This window comes from Astyanax mexicanus, chromosome 10 (genome assembly GCF_023375975.1).
Source record: "Astyanax mexicanus isolate ESR-SI-001 chromosome 10, AstMex3_surface, whole genome shotgun sequence".
NCBI lineage: Eukaryota > Metazoa > Chordata > Actinopteri > Characiformes > Acestrorhamphidae > Astyanax > Astyanax mexicanus.
The window spans coordinates 2,181,210-2,199,522 of NC_064417.1; the positions used below are offsets into that span (position 1 = coordinate 2,181,210).

The window sequence follows — 18,313 nt, forward strand, 5'->3', positions numbered from 1 at the left end:
CAAACTAGCACATAAATATGTATATTACATTAAATTGTAATTCTGTTTTCAAGACTGAATGTTCATCCATGCAGGTCATATACTATATTCTAGCACCATGGCTAAAATTACAAACTTAAAACAGTTAAAACCCAGTCAAGCCCTGTGAGAAGAATAAAGGCCTGTTATAGTTCAGTGTTCAGCCACTGTGATTAACTTCAGGCACGTTTCCTCAGAGTGACTGAGAGCAAAGTCCACTCTTAATAAGCTGGAGTATTCAGGAAGCTTTTACTCAGAGAGGGAAAGGCGAGTAAAACACAGGGAAAAAGTGAAACACGGTTAAATAACAGATCACAGCTCAGTTAGAAGTGATAACTTTTCTATTACCAGTCAGCACGCAGGAGGACATCAGGAGGAAAGCTCGTGTGTGTGTGTGTGAGAGAGAGAGAGAGAGAGAGAGAGAGAGAGAGAGAGAGAGAGAGAGAGAGATGGTCAGTCTGCAGGGGAAAACTCTCACTGCTTTATTCTTCTGTCTGACTTTCATTCCCACCGAGGAGAACCAGGTCAGTCTGCCTTCTTTCCAAATCCACCAATCAAATACCAGTCTTTTACCAATCAGTCTATTCATGCTTAATCATGGTTAATTACTTTCACTAATGATAATACTAATAAATTGAATAATAATAATACACGTTATTCCTAATATTAATTCATTGTTATTCATTCTATTTTTATAGCATTGATAGCAATATTTCTAATTCTAACAAGAATTAAATTCAATGCTTAATTGAAAAAAATCTTTAAATATGATTTTTTAAATTTATGATAAACCTCATAAGTATACCTTATACTAGTGTATTATGTTAAATATCAGGTTTATATAATAATAATAATAATAATAATAATAATAATAATAATAATAATAATAATAATAATAATAATAATAATAATAATAATAATAATTACTTAATTAATTAATTACTCCTATTAATGAATTGTTAATTCTATTTAGTATTAATAGCATTATTTCTAGATGTGAATTTAGCAGTTAATTGAAACAAATATATATCAGGTGTATACAACAACAGCAACAACACACGCTATTACTACTATTCATTAATTGTTATTAATTATATATTTTTGTAGCATTAATAGCATTAAGATTACTAATTATAACTACAACATTTAAATTCAGCAGATAATTGAAAAAAATAACGTAAAAAATATGATATTTTATTTATCATAAATCTTATACTTACTACTTTACTATGTTATATATCAGGTTTATAAAACAACAATTTTACTATTACTACCACTACTATTAATGTAATTAGTATAGAACAGAAATAATAGTTTAACCTTAAAGCATTATTAGGTTATTACTTCTAATACTAACTACTAGTTTATTATTTCAAAACATTATATATTACAATTACAAATATGAAATACTTATTATTTATAATAAATGGAAATTGGGTTTATTAAGTTAATATCATACTATATTATTATTTATATTTGTGGTCTTATATGTAGATGATACATATATCTATGTTCATAGAATAAAACAAGAATATATAATTGCACAATTAAAAATTTAGATATTTGCATTATTTTGCATTATTTACTTACAAGAATTACATGTTTATTTTAAAAAATGAATGTGTATGCATCAGCATTGAAATCTGCAGATGTTTAAAATATAATATATAGCAGCAATTGAAGTCAAGTTACTTTACTTTCTTTCATCTGTCAGAATGTTTACAGGTCAGTCAGCGCTCCGGCTCAGGCTCATTTTGCTGAAACATTTGATACAGACTCTTTGGACAGGTACTTTTCTCTCTTTATATTTTTATTTGTAGCCTGCAGCGGCTATCAGTTATTTATATATTATATATTAAGTAACATGTCTCACTTTTGTCTCCTTTATGTTTGTGGTGAAGGAGGTGGGTTATGTCTCGAGCTCTGAAAGAAGGGGAGGATGATATTCATAAATATGATGGTGAGTGGGATTTTATTATAATATCCCTTTCAGACCTGAGTAATCTGATCATCTCTAGTGATAGAAAATAAAATGTAACAATGCTGTCTTTTTTGTCTGTAATGCACAGAAAAGAAGACTCTAATAATTTTACTATAAAGTAGCAAATAAATCAAATTAAATAAAAAAACTAATGTTTTTTCGCTGCATTAGAAGCCTGTGTGTAATATTTTATATTTCATTTTGATCTTTTTATTTTACAAACCATTAACTAAACAGTGAAATACAAACAAACAAACAAACAAAAAACATGAATAAAAATTGCTCTAAATCACATTCAATTGAAAAATTGTAAAAATTGCTGCTACTTTGCATCAGTGGCTCTAGTACTGTAACTGTCAAGCTAACTTTACTGTTTTATTGCTTTTTTTTGCCTGGTTCACTGTCTATTCTGATGGACAACAAACAGCTCTCTAATAGTGTTCTGTCCAACAAAAAGGTTAAAAAAAAAAGAAAATACATGATGGCCATTGTAACGGACGCAGGGTCTGAAAGGGATATATTATTTTATAATACAAGTGTTAATATGGAGAATTTAGACATGGTTTTATTTTTCTGCAGGTTTATATTTGCAGTAAAAGCATTTTTCTTGTATTTTTCCGCTGTAGGCGAGTGGGTTATAGAGGAGCCAAGGAATCAGGTGTTACCAGGGAACAAGGGCCTCGTGCTGAAATCCCCGGGTCACCATCACGCTATTTCTGCTTACCTGCGCACGGCCTATCACTTCAGAGACAAACCCCTCTGCCTGCAGTGAGTTTTTAATCCACACCTTCATTAATCATCTTATAAACATATTTCTACATGTTATTTAACCCTTTAAACCCCAGCCTATTTTAGTGTGTTTTTATCTGTTTTTGTTAATTCCACTTTTACTTGTTATAACATAGTTATGTTAGAAGACATGCTATAGCCGCATGCTATTATAATTTATATTTTTTATACCAGAAAGCATTAAGCTGCTCAGAAATGTCATAATTTAAGATGCAAATGCTTCCAGGATTTGTAAATCTTCATGGAATTGATCAAGTTTTGATCAAAATTTTACCTGTTTTTTTTTTTTTTTACTTTCCATTTCACTTCCAGTTTTTTTTTTACTTATTTCCTACTTATTTCCCAAAAAATATTATAATATATAAATATGTTATTTAACCCTTTGAACCTCAGCCTATTTTAGTGTGTTTTTATCTGTTTTTGTCATTTCCTATTTCACTTATTAAAACACAGTTATATTAGGAGACACATGCTTGACACATTATTTGTGATATTCTTTAGACATTGAGCTGCTCGAAAATGTCATAATTTAAGATGTAAATACTTCCAGAATTTGTAAATCTTCATGGAATAGATCATGTTTTGTTTAAAATTTTACCCAGCACCTGTTTTTTTTATTTTCTGAATGTAAAGACTTCAAATCAATTCACACAGGAGTTTCTTTTTAGTTTTAGGGTCCGAAGGGGTTAATGGAATATATAACCGTGTATAACCGAATATATAATTCTACACAGGTATGAAGTTGACTTCCAGAAGGGGATTGACTGTGGTGGAGCCTACATAAAGCTTCTGACTTATACGGATAATCTGCGTCTGGTAAGATCAGCGTTAAAATCGACAGTTAAATGTAATATAAATGAGGTAAGCATTTACTCTCTATTTATATAGAGTTTATATAGAGAGCCAGAAGGTAACATAGACACGGAGGCACCCTGAAACCCTGAGTTAAAGACTGAGACGGCCTATGAGTCCCGAACATTTTAAGCAAGGTTATTCCAGAGTTGATGAGCTTTAATAGAGGATGTATTGCTAATGTACATCATTAGTTGTAAGTCTCTTTGGATAAAAGCATCTGCTGTATGTAATGCAATATAATTTAGTATGTAAAGTTCTTTCGCCTGCAGAGCTCCTCTGAATTTTAGAAACTACTAGGAAACCAGGAGGTCTTGTGAATACTCAGTAGTAAGGGAACATAAAACATTCAGACAGTATTTTTATTATTATTTTAGAGTCAGTTCAGTGACGGCACCCCCTACACCATCATGTTTGGTCCAGATAAGTGCGGCACTACATACAAGGTTCACTTCATCTTCCGCCACCGGAACCCCCGGACTGGAGCGTATGAGGAGAAACACGCTCAGCAGCCTGAAGCTGATCTGAGTGAATACTTTACCGACCGCAAGCCTCATCTCTACACTCTGAGTAAGTACAATTAAAGAACTTCTAAATTATTATAATGTTCCACTTTCTTGTAAAAATAAGAATAGTGTTTATATAATTTGTACTTGTAATAGGTTTGACAGGCAGTTTACTGCACTATGTAACTCTGGTGAAGCAAAGTGCCCAAAATCGTGTAATATTTCAAGCTGCTTTTACCTTCAGTGACAGTTCTTTATTTCTCAGCTTGTCCAGAAATGTGTGTGTAAAGTGTGTCTTTTAGGATTGGCTCAAAGTTCAAATTGAAAATCGCATCTCTATAAAAGTCATCAAAAAAAACATCATTTTTGGAATACGACTGTTTTTCAGATTTATTTCCGGACAACACCTTTGAAATCCTTATTGACCAAACTCTTGTTAAGAAGGGCAGCCTGCTCGAGGACATGGATCCACCAGTGGTGCCTCCTCACGAGATAGAAGATCCAAAAGATAGAAAACCCAATGACTGGGATGACAGGAGTCATATTTCTGACCCCACCGTAACAAAACCCCATGACTGGTATGTTAAAAGCAATAAAAATGTAGATACAAATCATGGATACACCTTTAATTCAGATGAATTCAGATTGAAGAAAAACATATGGAATATATGGAATTATTAAAAACGTTTACTGATACTGTATATGTAAAATAAATATTTAATATGTCATACTTCATATTGTATTTTCTATTATACTAAATAGCCCTAATATGTGGACATTTAACCATCACGTTATTTAAAGTTGTTTTACTGTATTTTCCCAAACCATGAGCAATCACATGGGGTAGTCCTCCCTACATCGTCTTTACATCATCATCATCGTCATCATCATTATCATATTTCATTCACAATATTAATATCTCAAATAAAAAGTTTTGCATCTTTTTTGTTATTTCAGCCATTTCTTATTTTCTGCAGATAAATGCTCTAAATTACGATATTGTTATTTGGAATTTGGGAGAAATGTTGTCTGTAGTTTATAGAATAAAACAACAATGTTCATTTTACTCAAACATAAACCTATAAATAGCAAAATCAGAGAAACTGATTCAGAAACTGAAGTGCTCTCTTCATTTATTTTTCCAGAGCTGTATAAGAGCCTCCAATCTCGCTTTGTGCAAGAAGCTCTGGAAATGTGGGGATATTAAATTGATATTAAATTAATGTGTAAATTGATATTAATGAGAATTTGTGATTTAATCCTAAACACTTGACCACCAGGTGGCCCTTCTTTCTGAGCCATGTTCCACTTTGTGGCTGAGCTGCTTTTGCTTCTAGAAGATTTCAGTTCTTTACAACAGCATTTACAGTTGACCAGGAACAATCCAGCAGGAAAGAGAGCATCTGTCTTATAAATATATTTATTTTACTGCCTATGGAGATGGGAATTCATGTGGCTTAAATAAGTAGTGATAGGAATGTCCACATACTTTTGCATATATAGTGCATTATGTGTTAATAAGCTAATATGATATAAAATAGTGTAAATCTAAAATTGTCTCCAAAGTAATGTTATATCTACTATATCTGTAATAACTGTGTATAGTGTACACAGTAAATGACTCTATACAGTGTACAGTAGTATTGATTCAGTGTGTAATTGTGTATTTGTGTGTTTAGGGATGAGGACGCCCCTCGGCTCATCGATGACCCCACAGCCCAGAGACCTGCAGGCTGGATAGAAGAGGAAGAGCCTTTTGTTCCAGACCCAGAAGCTCAGCCTCCACATGACTGGTGTGTAAAGCCAGCGAGCTCACACATGACTGCTATCATAAGTCTCTCAGAGGCTTTTTTCCTTTCCTCAACAGCCTCAATACTGTCATACACTGCAGTAAAATGAAGTAAAGGACTTTCCAAATACGACCTCATTTTCTTAAAAGTTGGGGTGCAGTTTAAAATGTGTAAATACATGTAAAAACTAAATGCAATGATTTGCAAATCTAAAAAAAAGTTTGTTGTACTAATAAAAAAGTCCTTAAAAAGAACAAAAATCTGCAATATAAGCAATTTGTGACTAACTCATAAAACTAGGTACATATATATAAAAAAAATTAGAGAGATTTTTTGTCTTTTTCGAAACAAAGAAGGGCAGAAATGAACTTATCTGCAAAACACTGCATCTAAAAACTGTGCAATTTACAAAAAAATACATGTTCCTCAATGTAAATTTGTAATGAATTTGGGTATCCCACCCTCTACAGTGCATACTGTAATATCTACAGCTCTGAAAAAAAAGAGAACACTTCAGTTTCTGAATCAGTTTCTCTGATTTTGCTATTTTTAAATATATGCTTGAATAAAATGAACATTGTTGTTTTATTCTATAAACTACAGACAACATTTCTCCCAAATTCCAAATAAAATATATTGCCATTTAGAGCATTTATTTGCAGAAAATGAGAAATGACTGAAATAACAAAAAAGTGCAAGTTCATATTTATAAAGTTTTAAGAGTTCAGAAATCAATATTTCATGGAATAACCCTGTTTTTTAATCACAGTTTTTTTATGCATCTTGGCATCATGTTCTCCTCCTCCACCAGTCTTACACGCTGCTTTTGGATAACTTTATGCTGCTTTACTCCTGGTGCAAAAATGAATTCAAGCAGTTCAGTTTGGTGGTTTGATGGTTTGTGATCATCCATCTTCCTCTTGATTATATTCCAGAGGTTTTCAATTTGGTAAAATCAAAGAAACTCATCATTTTTAGGTGTTTTTTTTTCAGTGTTTTTTTCAGAGCTGTATATGCAGGAGACAAGGCCAGGGTTCAGTATTGAATGCTGGTGATCTTTGGGCCCTCAGGTGGCACTAAAAACACTCACTATTAAACACTGCATGGGCTCAGGAACACTTTTAATAATCACTTCTGTGTCTTTGAGCACAGTTCACCATGCAATCCACAAGTGTGAAAAGGTGAAAGCTTTTAAATGAACTGTGTTTGAATGAGGTGTGTTTAAACAGGTCTGTGGAGATGGACGGGGAGTGGGAGCCTCCTCTGATTGATAACCCTGCCTGTGCCGAGGCTGCAGGCTGTGGTCCCTGGAAGCCTCCCCTGGCACCCAACCCAGCATACAAGGGGAAGTGGAAAGCACCTGTGATTGAAAACCCAAATTATCAGGTAGAATAATGAAGCTCCTTGATATTTTTTTTTTTTTATAATTCTTTTCCTCTTTAAATTAAACCTAGTCAATCAACTGTGACATCCAAAAGGCTGGTGTATGTAGGGTCTAAGTTTGCATTGGAGCTACGAGGTTTTAATATAGGTAATAAGTAATGGAAGGGTACACCTCTGAAACTTTAACATACATTAACTGCATAGACGTGTAAAGTAAAAAGACTTTACACCCTACAGTTTCTAATATATCAAGTTATTGCTGCACCTGAACAGCAATTTAGCTCAATTAAAAGCAGTGTATTTGGCAGTTGGGTTAGATCGAGACTGGATCACATTTTTACCATAAATAAACAGCTTCAGAGTTAGTTTGGGAACGGATTGTCTCATGGGTCTCAATACGCCTGTTTTGGTCCGCACCCAAATACAATTACTGATTTTACATCTGCTGAAACAAACTGCACCAAGAGTCTGTTTAAACCAGACCAAATAGTGCTGTTGTGAATACACCCTCTGCTGCTGCTCCATGCTAAGCTGTTTTCACAATGAATGCGGTATGTGCAGCACTCACTGCTGATGCATGTGCAAAAAAACTGTCTGCGCCGCCATCGTATTGAACACAAATAGTTTAAAAGCACAGCGGCAATATTTCTATGTTCAGTGTTAAAGCAGCTTCACACTGGACAAATATACTGTCGCTGTCTAATGAAAAACAAGTATCTCCAATTATGACAAAATTATGATTTTTGGTTTACTATATGATTACACTGTGCCAAATTTTTTTAAAGAATGGACCCATAGAAATACTTCTAAATGACCTGAAATACACTCTTTTTACATTAACTTCCATTGAAAGTTTTGAAGCTTTTTTCTCTCTCCTGCAAAGTTGCTGTTACTTGTTGGAGATACGTGTTTTTCATTGTAGATCGACGATACATGCTTGTCTGTAAAACAGGACCTTCCTGTATTTACTTTTTAGCTCTGCCTCAGACAGCTTTGACCAGTTAGCAGAGACAACGTACTTAGGTTGTTTGTTTTAATGCACTTTGTTGCATTAGCGTTTTTTTTTCCTTGTGTGAAACCAAACCAAACCAAGGGGGGAAACTCTCCAAGTAAACGAACTTGTTGACTGATTCACTGATTCCACAGAAATTAACTACAGGTTTGAAAACACCTTTAGAGCAATAGTAATTGTGCAATTTATGGTCCAAAGCTTCCATTTTAACCAAAACTCATGAACTCCACCTGTTTTTCTGTGTGTTAGGGGAAGTGGCAGCCACGGATGATCCCTAACCCAGCTTACTTTGAGGACCCTCAGCCCTTCAGAATGAGTCCTGTGGGAGCGGTAGGATTTGAACTGTGGTCTCTCACTGGAGACGTGCTGTTTGATAATATCCTGGTGTGTGACGACCTAGAGACTGCTAAGCGATGGACAGTGGACACCTGGGGACAGAGACAGACAGTAAGCATTCTGTGGTCATCAGTGATGAGTTATAAAGCAAGACCATCTCCAGCATCCCTATAGGGTACAGTTAGGAGCTGTATTAGTTTATTTTGTTTTATTTTGTCTTTCCTTGTTCCAGCCTGGAGTTATTCAGCGGCTGTTGTTTGCCACAGCAAAGCGTCCCTGGCTGTGGGGGGTATACGTCTTCTCTGTGGGCCTTCCCATCGTCCTGTTCATCAGTTTTATGTGGCCTGATAAGGTAAGGATTTGCAGAGGCAGTGATAGATGTGAATGTATGCTAAATTGTGCATGTATAAATATATACAGCTCTGAAAAAAGAGAGCACTTAAAATGATGAGTTTCTTTGATTTGACCAAATGGAAAACCTCTGGAATATAATCAAGAGGAAGATGGATGATCACAAACCATCAAACCACCAAACTGAACTGCTTGAATTTTTGCACCAGGAGTAAAGCAGCATAAAGTTATCCAAAAGCAGTGTGTAAGACTGGTGGAGGAGGAGAACATGATGCAGAGATGCATGAAAAAAACTGTGATTAAAAACCAACCAGGGTTATTCCACCTAATATTGATTTCTGAACTCTTAAAACTTTATAAATATGAATTTGTTTTCTTTGCATTATTTAAGACAGTTTCAACAGTCATTCTAAAAAAAAAAAACAGGATAAACTCTTGTCCTTGATTCCATGAGAAACATACACATATATACGTATATATAACATGCTTTTATGTTTTTATCAGCGTTTTGGGCCTGCGGGTGAGGATTACTACTACAAGAAATCTGATGAGCCTCAGCCAGACAGTCCACAGGATTCAGAGAGCCAAGCTACACTGAATGACTATGGTGAGGATATAACACAAAGATCACAGCATAGATTATAATATACACTGTAGTTTTTACTACCTAAATATTGCTTTATTGTCTGTTGTTTAAGGGTCCAAGGTCAGAACTGGTCCAAGAAAAAGGGAAACCAGGAAAGCTCAGAAAAAGTCAGACTTGGAATTAAAGGTAATTACGTATTTAATGTAAAATTAGCCAAAATTAGCTATTAGATGTTTTTTAATGTGTTTTTACTGCTTAAATCATGAACTTTTACATTTCGTCATCAGGTTTCAGACTGAGGCTCATAAACCTTCTTCACTCCTGGAGATAAACTGGACTAGACTTGAATAAAAGCCATAAAAAAAGACATAAGTCGTGACAGATAATCCAATCCCTAAATGTCAAGGACATTTACAAGGACAGTGCTTGTCATGCAACATAGAGTAGCCTGTATTAATTTGGTCTTTTTTAAAAGTACTGCCCAAAAACGGTTCATTTATAATAGAATTTCTAACATCATGGAATTCTGTTTTCATCGTTTGGATGAAATACAAGGAAAAAGCCTTAGAAATTAATGCTGTGTTTAATTTGACCTGAACTTTTATGGAGGTGCGGATTTCATTTTCCAGCAGGACTTGGCACATTGCCCACACAGTGTCAAAAAATATATATATTTTGAGTTTTCTTCGACTGTAATCTATAATAATTAAATCATCAACGATAAAATAAATATATACTTAAAATAGATCACTGTGTGTAATACATCCATATAATATATGAATTTCACATTTTGACCTACTGAATTACTTAAGTAAAGTAACTTTTCGGGGATATTCTACTTTTTTGGAGATGCACTAGAATTAATATTAAATCATACAAAAGCAGGACGATTTCATATGTTTTTAATTCTCTTAAATTGGAGCAATAATTCAATAATTACAAGATTACAGACAACATTATGGCAGGAAGCAAACTTAATATGTAAAAAGTGCATTGTTGAAAAAAATAATCCCAGACATTAAGATTGATCAAGGTAACAGACATATATGTAAAAATCAACCATGGAGACGGATCATCTCCTTTCGTTCACTAGTGCATACCAGTCTTTCATGCCTTTACGCCTCTTCTGCAATACTAATCTCACTGCTATACACCTGCATCTGTAGTTGAGCTCAATATGAGTCAAGGCATGTACATAGTGGAACATTGGCAAGTATACTGTTATCCAAACTACAAGCTTTATGAAGTGGAATATAATTAACGGACTATATGGCAAATCTATTAGGAAGAAAAGGCTGTATACACTGCTCAATTGGCCAAGTTTAACATTCAGGAAGGCGTCAGGTAATCAGGAAATCAGGTAATATTAACCCTTTCTGAAAGAGTTCTTATAGTTATTTTGGCAAACTCATGTTAAACCATCTGATACAGCCACCATTACTATAGACAGTAAATATCTATAAAGAATATGACATCGTGTACATCAGTGAAGTGCATGGCTAAATACTCTTAATGGTGGCACCTCAGTATTTAATAAATAGTTATGGTATTTTTGTTAAAGTTAATTAAACCGTATGCATGTATAAATAAAGTCAGACGTGTTTAGATCATCTGTCTGCTCATGGTAAATAATAAAGCTCCTATAATATGTCATATAAGAGTTTATCATTGGCAACTGTGCTTAAATATAAACTCTAATCTAAGGAAGTGTAAAATGTGAGCATCACATCTTCATTAATACACACTGATACAGATTATTTAAGACTGTTATGCTTTTCTTTTCTTTTTTTACATGACAATTTAAACTCATTACTCATTAATTTATGGAAATCAAATTTAAATGAATGGGGAAATCATCTCTCTATATTATGTGTGTAATGGATTATGTTCAGACTGCAGGCATATTGGAGTTATTTCTCAAACCAGATCTGTTGAGATGACTGTCCACACTGTTATTGGCAAATGATTGAATCAGATCGGATTTGCCTGTCTGGACATCACAAATATATCTGCATCGATTGCTGTGATAACGAGGGATTTTTTAATCACTCTAGATTTGATAAGGTTGCTGTTTGTCACACAAAATACACTTTAAAATCTGATCAAAGCAATCTGATTTCATGTGTTTTCTGGCTGTCTAAACTCTCAAAAATCCGATTTAATGTGGTTTAGGGCTGTCAAAACTCTCAAAAATCCAATTTAATGTGGTTTAGGGCTGTTTAAACTCTCAAAAATCCGATTTAATGTGGTTTAGGGCTGTCTAAACAATAAAAAATCTGATTTAATGTGGTTAAGGGCTGTCTAAACTATCAAAAATCTGATTTCATGTGGTTTCTACCTGTCAATACTATCAAAAATCTGATTTAATGTGTTTTATGGATGTCAAAACTATCAGCAATCTGATTCAATGTGGTTTAGGGCTGTCAAAACTCTCAAAAATCCAATTTAATGTGGTTTAGGGCTGTTTAAACTCTCAAAAATCTGATTTAATGTGGGTCAAAAATCTGATTTGGGCTGATAGTCTGAACATAGCCATATTCACTTTGTGACAAAAAGGGGGAAATTTTACTGACCAGTAAATAAGTTCATCTTACTATCGCATACAAACTGTTCATTTCTAAATGTGTAATGCTCGTGCAGCACCATCAGCTCCATCAAGATGTGCCTTGCCCACATGGATCTCATATTAGAACTTCTTATATTCTTATCAGATTCTAGGATCTTCATAATTCTACTTTAATAAAGCATAACTGCATCACATTTTAGGGGTGAAGAAAATAAACGAGAGCAGATCAATCGTGTTGAAGTTTCCCAGGAAACATACTGCTATATGGATCTGAACACCGGAGCGATCTTAGAACGGAGGAACGTTTGTAAAAGGTTGTCCAGGCGCTGTCCTGACTCCTCTGTCCGTAAGGCTACAGTCACCGTTAAGAGGGAGGAGGAGGCGAGACAGAGGGCAGGTCAGTGATGCCTGATAAAGGGATGGGTGAGTTCAAGTGGTGTGTCGATCTTGAGACAGTGGTTCGTTTCCCTTCCAGGCCAGAAAGAAAAGGGGAGGGAGGGGCTTAATCCAGAGCTCAGCTCCAGATTCCCCTCCTACTTCTTCCGGCAGCTGGGCCAGCTGAGTCCTCCACAGGCTGCAGATACTATGATGTAAAGAATCACCTAGGAGAAAAACAGAGAAGAGACTGAAGAAAACAAGTGACAATCTTATAACCTTAAATCTTATACTCTTACAACCTGAAATCTACTATAGAGGGAGTTAAACAGTGAGGGACTATACCCATAATCTTGGAATACACCAATTTATATCATTCAAGCTGATGTCTGTATGTTTTGGGATTTGGAGCCTCTCTGGTGAGAATGAGTAATTGCAACGAGCATGAGTAAGAATCATATTAAACTGGGCGTGTGTGATGCGGTCTCCTTTCAGAGCGGATGAATCCGATTCCAGGTTATGTTCGGTCAGAGAGAGAGAGAGAGAGAGAGAGAGAGAGAGAGAGAGAGAGAGAGATATATATATAGAGAGAGAGAGAGAGAGAGAGAGAGAGAGAGAGAGAGAGAGCTCAGTCAGAAACTTAACTCCTTCGTTTCTTTGGTTTTACTATGAGTGAATGATCTACTGAGCTCTGAGTTTCCTCTTCTGAAGTCTCCATTGCTCCACCAGACGCTCGCGTTCAGTAAAACTGAGCCGGATCCTCTTTTAGAGGCTGTACGTGTGACATAAGTATGTTAAGATGCGTGACATGGCCAGAAGAAGAACTCCCGCGAAAAGTGACCCGACACCCCAGTTTTTAGAATGAATGTACACAGTTGTGTAGTTGTACTTACAACTGATACCAGTACGACGATAAGTGTTAATTTCAGGTTCTTCATACACATGGCACGGGCAAGGTTGCGGCTTGTAGTTTTGAAGGTTACTGACTGTAAAACAAAACAAAAAAAATAAATAATAATAAATACATTTTAAAAAGAGTGCATTTAAATGGCTATTCTCTTGCATTAAAAAGGACATGCCCAAACACATAAAGAGACACAAGAGACACTTACTGCATCAACTAAGTTTTCAGTTTTGTCAATGAGAAGTTCCAGCTTCTCCCCTCTCTGTGCCACCAGATCTGCAAAGAAAATAAATGCATTCCCACATAGCAAAAAGTTATAATATGATTTATTAGGTACATAGAGCTGGTTTTATATTAAATAAAGACTCTTACCAATGTTTCTGACCATAATTCCTTTCAGATCATCCACTTGCATTTGCGTTTCTGTCAACCGATCTGAGCCTCTCGGGTCTGAGTGGTGTTTCTGTCATAAGATTAAAGTTAAGGTTAATAAACACACTTTATCAACATACAAGCATCCAACTGAAAATAAACCGTATATAACAGACAATATTCAGATTCCACAAGTTTACCAGCATCAGCAGAAATCCTACTGATACAAGCACAGATAACATCTATAGTTTATAATATAGATAATAAAAAAACTAAAATAATAATAGTAATAATAAGAAATTAATAAAGTTGCTAATTATTTGTTACGAAAATAAACACTTGTTAAAAAAAGGATTTTAGAAATCTGATTGAAAATCACAGAGTCTGTTGAACATATATATTACCTTTTTAGCGCTAGGTAATTGTACTAAATATATATATATATATATATATAGTTATTGTATTAAATTTGTCTATATCAATAGGTATTTAATAAACTTCAGTCTTTAATAAGGAGCATTAAGATTTACATAATCTCACTACCTCATGTTAAACTAATGTTGTACAAATACAGCTTAATTCCTCTAGACAGTAACAGTAACTATAATGGAAATAAATATATACCCCATTGTTTTCATGCAAAACATATATCTTAGTATGTGTCATTTTGGAGCGTTTCTACTGTTATATTATTCATGAAATTTTGATACGATATAAAGAACGACTGCGCCAGACGAGACAGCACCAGTATGTCATTCTTTCTGTTCAAAAATGGGGACCTACTAATTCTTACTGACCCACTTCTTATCTAACAACAGTTCTCCTGATCCCTTCTCAACACACTGGGTTTCAAAACTTAAATCAAAACTTAAATCAAAACTTATACCATGAAACCAAAGGAGCTAAAGTTAAGTTAAAGCACAGAGTGTAAAGGTACTTATAAATGCTATTCTGATATTGTCTACAGTGAAACCACAGAAAAAAAGCTGATTTGGGGATTTTTTTTTTGAAGCCTAAATTCTTTACCAAGTGCCCTTTAACCTTCTGCTCACACAGTCAGTCACATGACTCACATGTTTGTGTGTGTAGAAGGTTTAAGTCTGGCCCTTGTAGTTTCTCCTACAGGGTTCATTCAAACCACTACAAAAAAATCTTAATATTAGAGGAAACACTACAATATGATTGATACATTTGTCATTGCTTAATATAAATTAAAATGCTTCCCCTCCGTTTGAAAAAAATAAGTGCATCCCTAGTTAAATTAATAATAATAATAACTTGAGAGAACTGTTTCATCTGAAAAGTGAAAGCAAGTATACAAGACTTCTTCTCTGGAACTAAACAGCAACATTAAGAGAAAGGTGGAACCTGAGGAAGTATACTTTTATAAATGTATAACATAAACTGTTTGATGCAACTTACCATTTGTGCAGCGAGAGTGCTGGAGAACTCACTGTTCATGGCGTAGGGTAAAGCTGTCTGAGCCCGGGAGCCATAGGTGGTTTGGAAACGTTTCTTCACCTCATTGAGGAAGCTAAACGCACGCGACCTTTCAAAATCCTGCACACAAGGGCACACAAAACAACCTCACTCACTGACATTCATATATGATGTAAAACAAATCACTCTAGACTCAAGTTTACTAATAATAAGCATGATCAGGATTTAATGTTAATGATCTGATCACAGATTTAGCTGCAGAACATTCAAGAACAAAAGTCAATCAGGATGGGATTCATACTTACATCATCTGTGATACATAGATAGATGATTCTGTCATGACAGACGTAGTGGAAGAGATAGCTGAAATCGAGAAGAGCCACGGCAATAATTTAGCAAAGTTCACTTGGAGGAAAAAGGCAATATCAAAGGAGAATCCTCCACATTTACAAAAATTCAACCTCTAAATGTAGGAAATTTGCTATTCAAGAGAAACATACAGAATTACAGAGTACCATAATTCTTCTTTGCATTAGTAGAAACCAGATTTCTTAAGAAATTAATGCATTTAAATGCTTCCTTACAGATATCTGTAATATTAAATAGCTATGCATATCCTTGCTGTGCAATGAAAAACATGTATCTCTACAGTGGTGAAAGCAAAAATCATCTACACTTAGAATGTACAGAGCATATACAGGTTTCAAACAATGGACCGAAAAATGTAAAACCTGACAAAAAAAAAAATGCAGCTACATGCTTTTCCAGTGGACAGCTGTGATATGCTGCTTCATGCCTGAGACACTGTTATATTATTATTATTATTTAGCATTTAGCATTATTTACATGCATTAATTGTAGAGACTTTTTGAATGTGCATCAGATATCACTACACCTGGTTCTCATCACCACCATCGTAAAGAATCAAAATCTGTAAATTTTCCAAATGGAAATATGATGGAATTCACCTTAAATAAAGAAACTTGCTGTGTCTTAGTACTACTAGACATTTTAATAGCAAAAATGAAAAAAAAATCTAATGCCTGCAGTCTGTAGGCTGTTCATCCTACCTGCCATGGGAGTAGGTGAGTTTGTTGTTTTCGGACGGGATTTTGGCCAAAATCTGCTCTGTCACCTCAAGAAAGTTTCCACCACACCAGGCATGTTTGGCCAGTATGGTTGTTCCACGAGCCACCACAGCAAAGAGGATTGCCATAGCAGGGACGAGGGTGATGAGGTCCGAATTACTGACTAAAAACTGCTGCAGGTGCTGTAGATAAAAATGTTAAATATAAGTCTACACCACAACATTGTTGCCTGTTCTATGTCTCAATATTAAAACACATACAGCTCTGCAAAAAAAATAAGAGTTTCTGAATTAGTTTCTCTGATTTTGCTATTTATAGGTATATGATTTATTCTATAAACGACCAACAACGTTTCTCCCGAATTCCAAATAAAAATATTGTCATTTAGAGCATTTATTTCCAGAAAATGCAGAGATTTCAGACCTCAAATAACGCAAAGAAAAGAGGATTATATTCATAAAGCTTTAAGAGTTCAGAAATCAATATTTGGAGGAATAAACCTGGTTTTAATCACAGTTTTTATGCATCTTGGCATCATGTTCTCCTCCACCAGTCTTACACACTGCTTTTGGATAACTTTATGCTGCTTTACTTTTCTTTACTACTGCTAATAATAACATGTCTACACATGTCATGTAGTTATGTTATCATTAGCAGTAGCAAATAAAATTAGAGCTGTAACCTAAAATGAGAGTAAAGAATAAGTTAGACCACAGACTAAAACAGCTTGTCATGTTGTATTAATCATTATTAGGGGCAGGTACGCGAAATTACATCTCGTTTACACAATTGTGGTAATTAGCTAGTTAGTTAGCTAGGGTTAAATAAGCTAATGTTAGTTATAGCTCCTGATGAGTCACAAGCTAATATGATAGCTAACGCTAGCTAGCAGCGTTAGAGACCGACAGTGTTTAAAACCAAAAATAGCGCATTTTTCTCGTCACAAAGAAACCCTATTACCAGCACTATCTAACTTTATCTACAGGCTATGATATAAAACACACCACGGACATAATGAAACCGAAACACATAGCGTTAGCATTAGCATTAGCTAGGTTAGCTACCACAACAACAGCCTCTGGAAGCTGCGAGATTCTCCCAGATCCTCCACCCGTTCTCTTTAACACTCCAGCCCCGATCTGCCTTCACTAACCCCGCCAGCACCCCACCAACCACCTCCTAAATTCCTCAGTAATCAGCTACATAAAGATGGCATCTAAATAATACTGCAATAATACAAAATATTACAGCACTTGAACTGTATCTACCGCACATCCCTGCGATCAACCTAATCACAAAACACTCTACCAACTCTACCAGCGTTACTCAGCTAACTAACAAACAAACACAGTTATATTTACATCCAGCTGTTAGTTTATATAAAGCAAATATAGAATAACATATAAACAGAAAATACAGCTACCTGTCACGCTGTTAAATCACGCATATGAGTCCATCCACACGCTGTAGTCATGAAAACAATCCTCCACAGCTCCTGCGAGCTCTTTCCGCATCGCCCAGCTTCACCCAGACCCCGAGCTTCCGCTGCGCTGCCGGGAAATGTAGTTCAACCGCAGGTTCAGTGTAGTTTTTTCTGAAGTGGGTGAAATTATATTATATTTAGGGATGTCAAAATTAACGTGTTAACGCATGCAGTTAATCTGGAAAATGTATTGTGTATTTTTTTAAACGCAAATTAAACATGTGACAAAATTGACAGAGCCTAGGGATGCATTAACAGTTTTATTTAGCATTATTCCACAGTTAGTTCCAACCCTGCAGTGTGATTGCTTGAGAAGCACTCTATGAGTGCTGTTATCAGCCGATAATGCACTGTAACCGAAGCTCTCCATGTATTACTCTGCCAAATACAGATAATCTAGAAATGATGCAGCGCTTACAAGCCAAACAGTGCAGCTACAAACAGAGCAGCAATGGAACTATTTTATTAAAGATATATACAT

General features: G+C 35.1%; 2 protein-coding genes across 2 annotated transcripts; one reads left to right on the top strand and one right to left on the bottom strand.

Moving 5' to 3' along the window:
* Positions 1 to 254: 254 nt before the first annotated feature.
* si:ch211-274f20.2 (calnexin) lies at positions 255 to 10,351 on the top strand. The gene is made up of 14 exons (XM_007228402.4): positions 255 to 542; positions 1,733 to 1,806; positions 1,920 to 1,978; positions 2,626 to 2,767; positions 3,523 to 3,604; positions 4,018 to 4,210; positions 4,535 to 4,724; positions 5,826 to 5,939; positions 7,166 to 7,322; positions 8,581 to 8,778; positions 8,900 to 9,019; positions 9,523 to 9,625; positions 9,717 to 9,790; positions 9,892 to 10,351. Exons 1-14 carry the CDS (start codon positions 468 to 470, stop codon positions 9,901 to 9,903), a joined length of 1,593 nt encoding a protein of 530 aa, XP_007228464.3. The 5' UTR covers positions 255 to 467; the 3' UTR covers positions 9,904 to 10,351.
* A 138-nt stretch (positions 10,352 to 10,489) lies between these two features.
* sybl1 (synaptobrevin-like 1) lies at positions 10,490 to 17,908 on the bottom strand. Its single transcript, XM_007228404.4, has 8 exons — positions 17,773 to 17,908; positions 16,332 to 16,531; positions 15,567 to 15,624; positions 15,244 to 15,381; positions 13,822 to 13,912; positions 13,658 to 13,725; positions 13,439 to 13,531; positions 10,490 to 12,772 (listed from the first exon to the last, which is right to left on the bottom strand). The coding sequence occupies exons 2-8, from the start codon at positions 16,475 to 16,477 to the stop codon at positions 12,704 to 12,706; spliced, it is 663 nt and encodes a 220-aa protein (XP_007228466.1). The 5' UTR covers positions 16,478 to 16,531; positions 17,773 to 17,908; the 3' UTR covers positions 10,490 to 12,703.
* Positions 17,909 to 18,313: the final 405 nt, after the last annotated feature.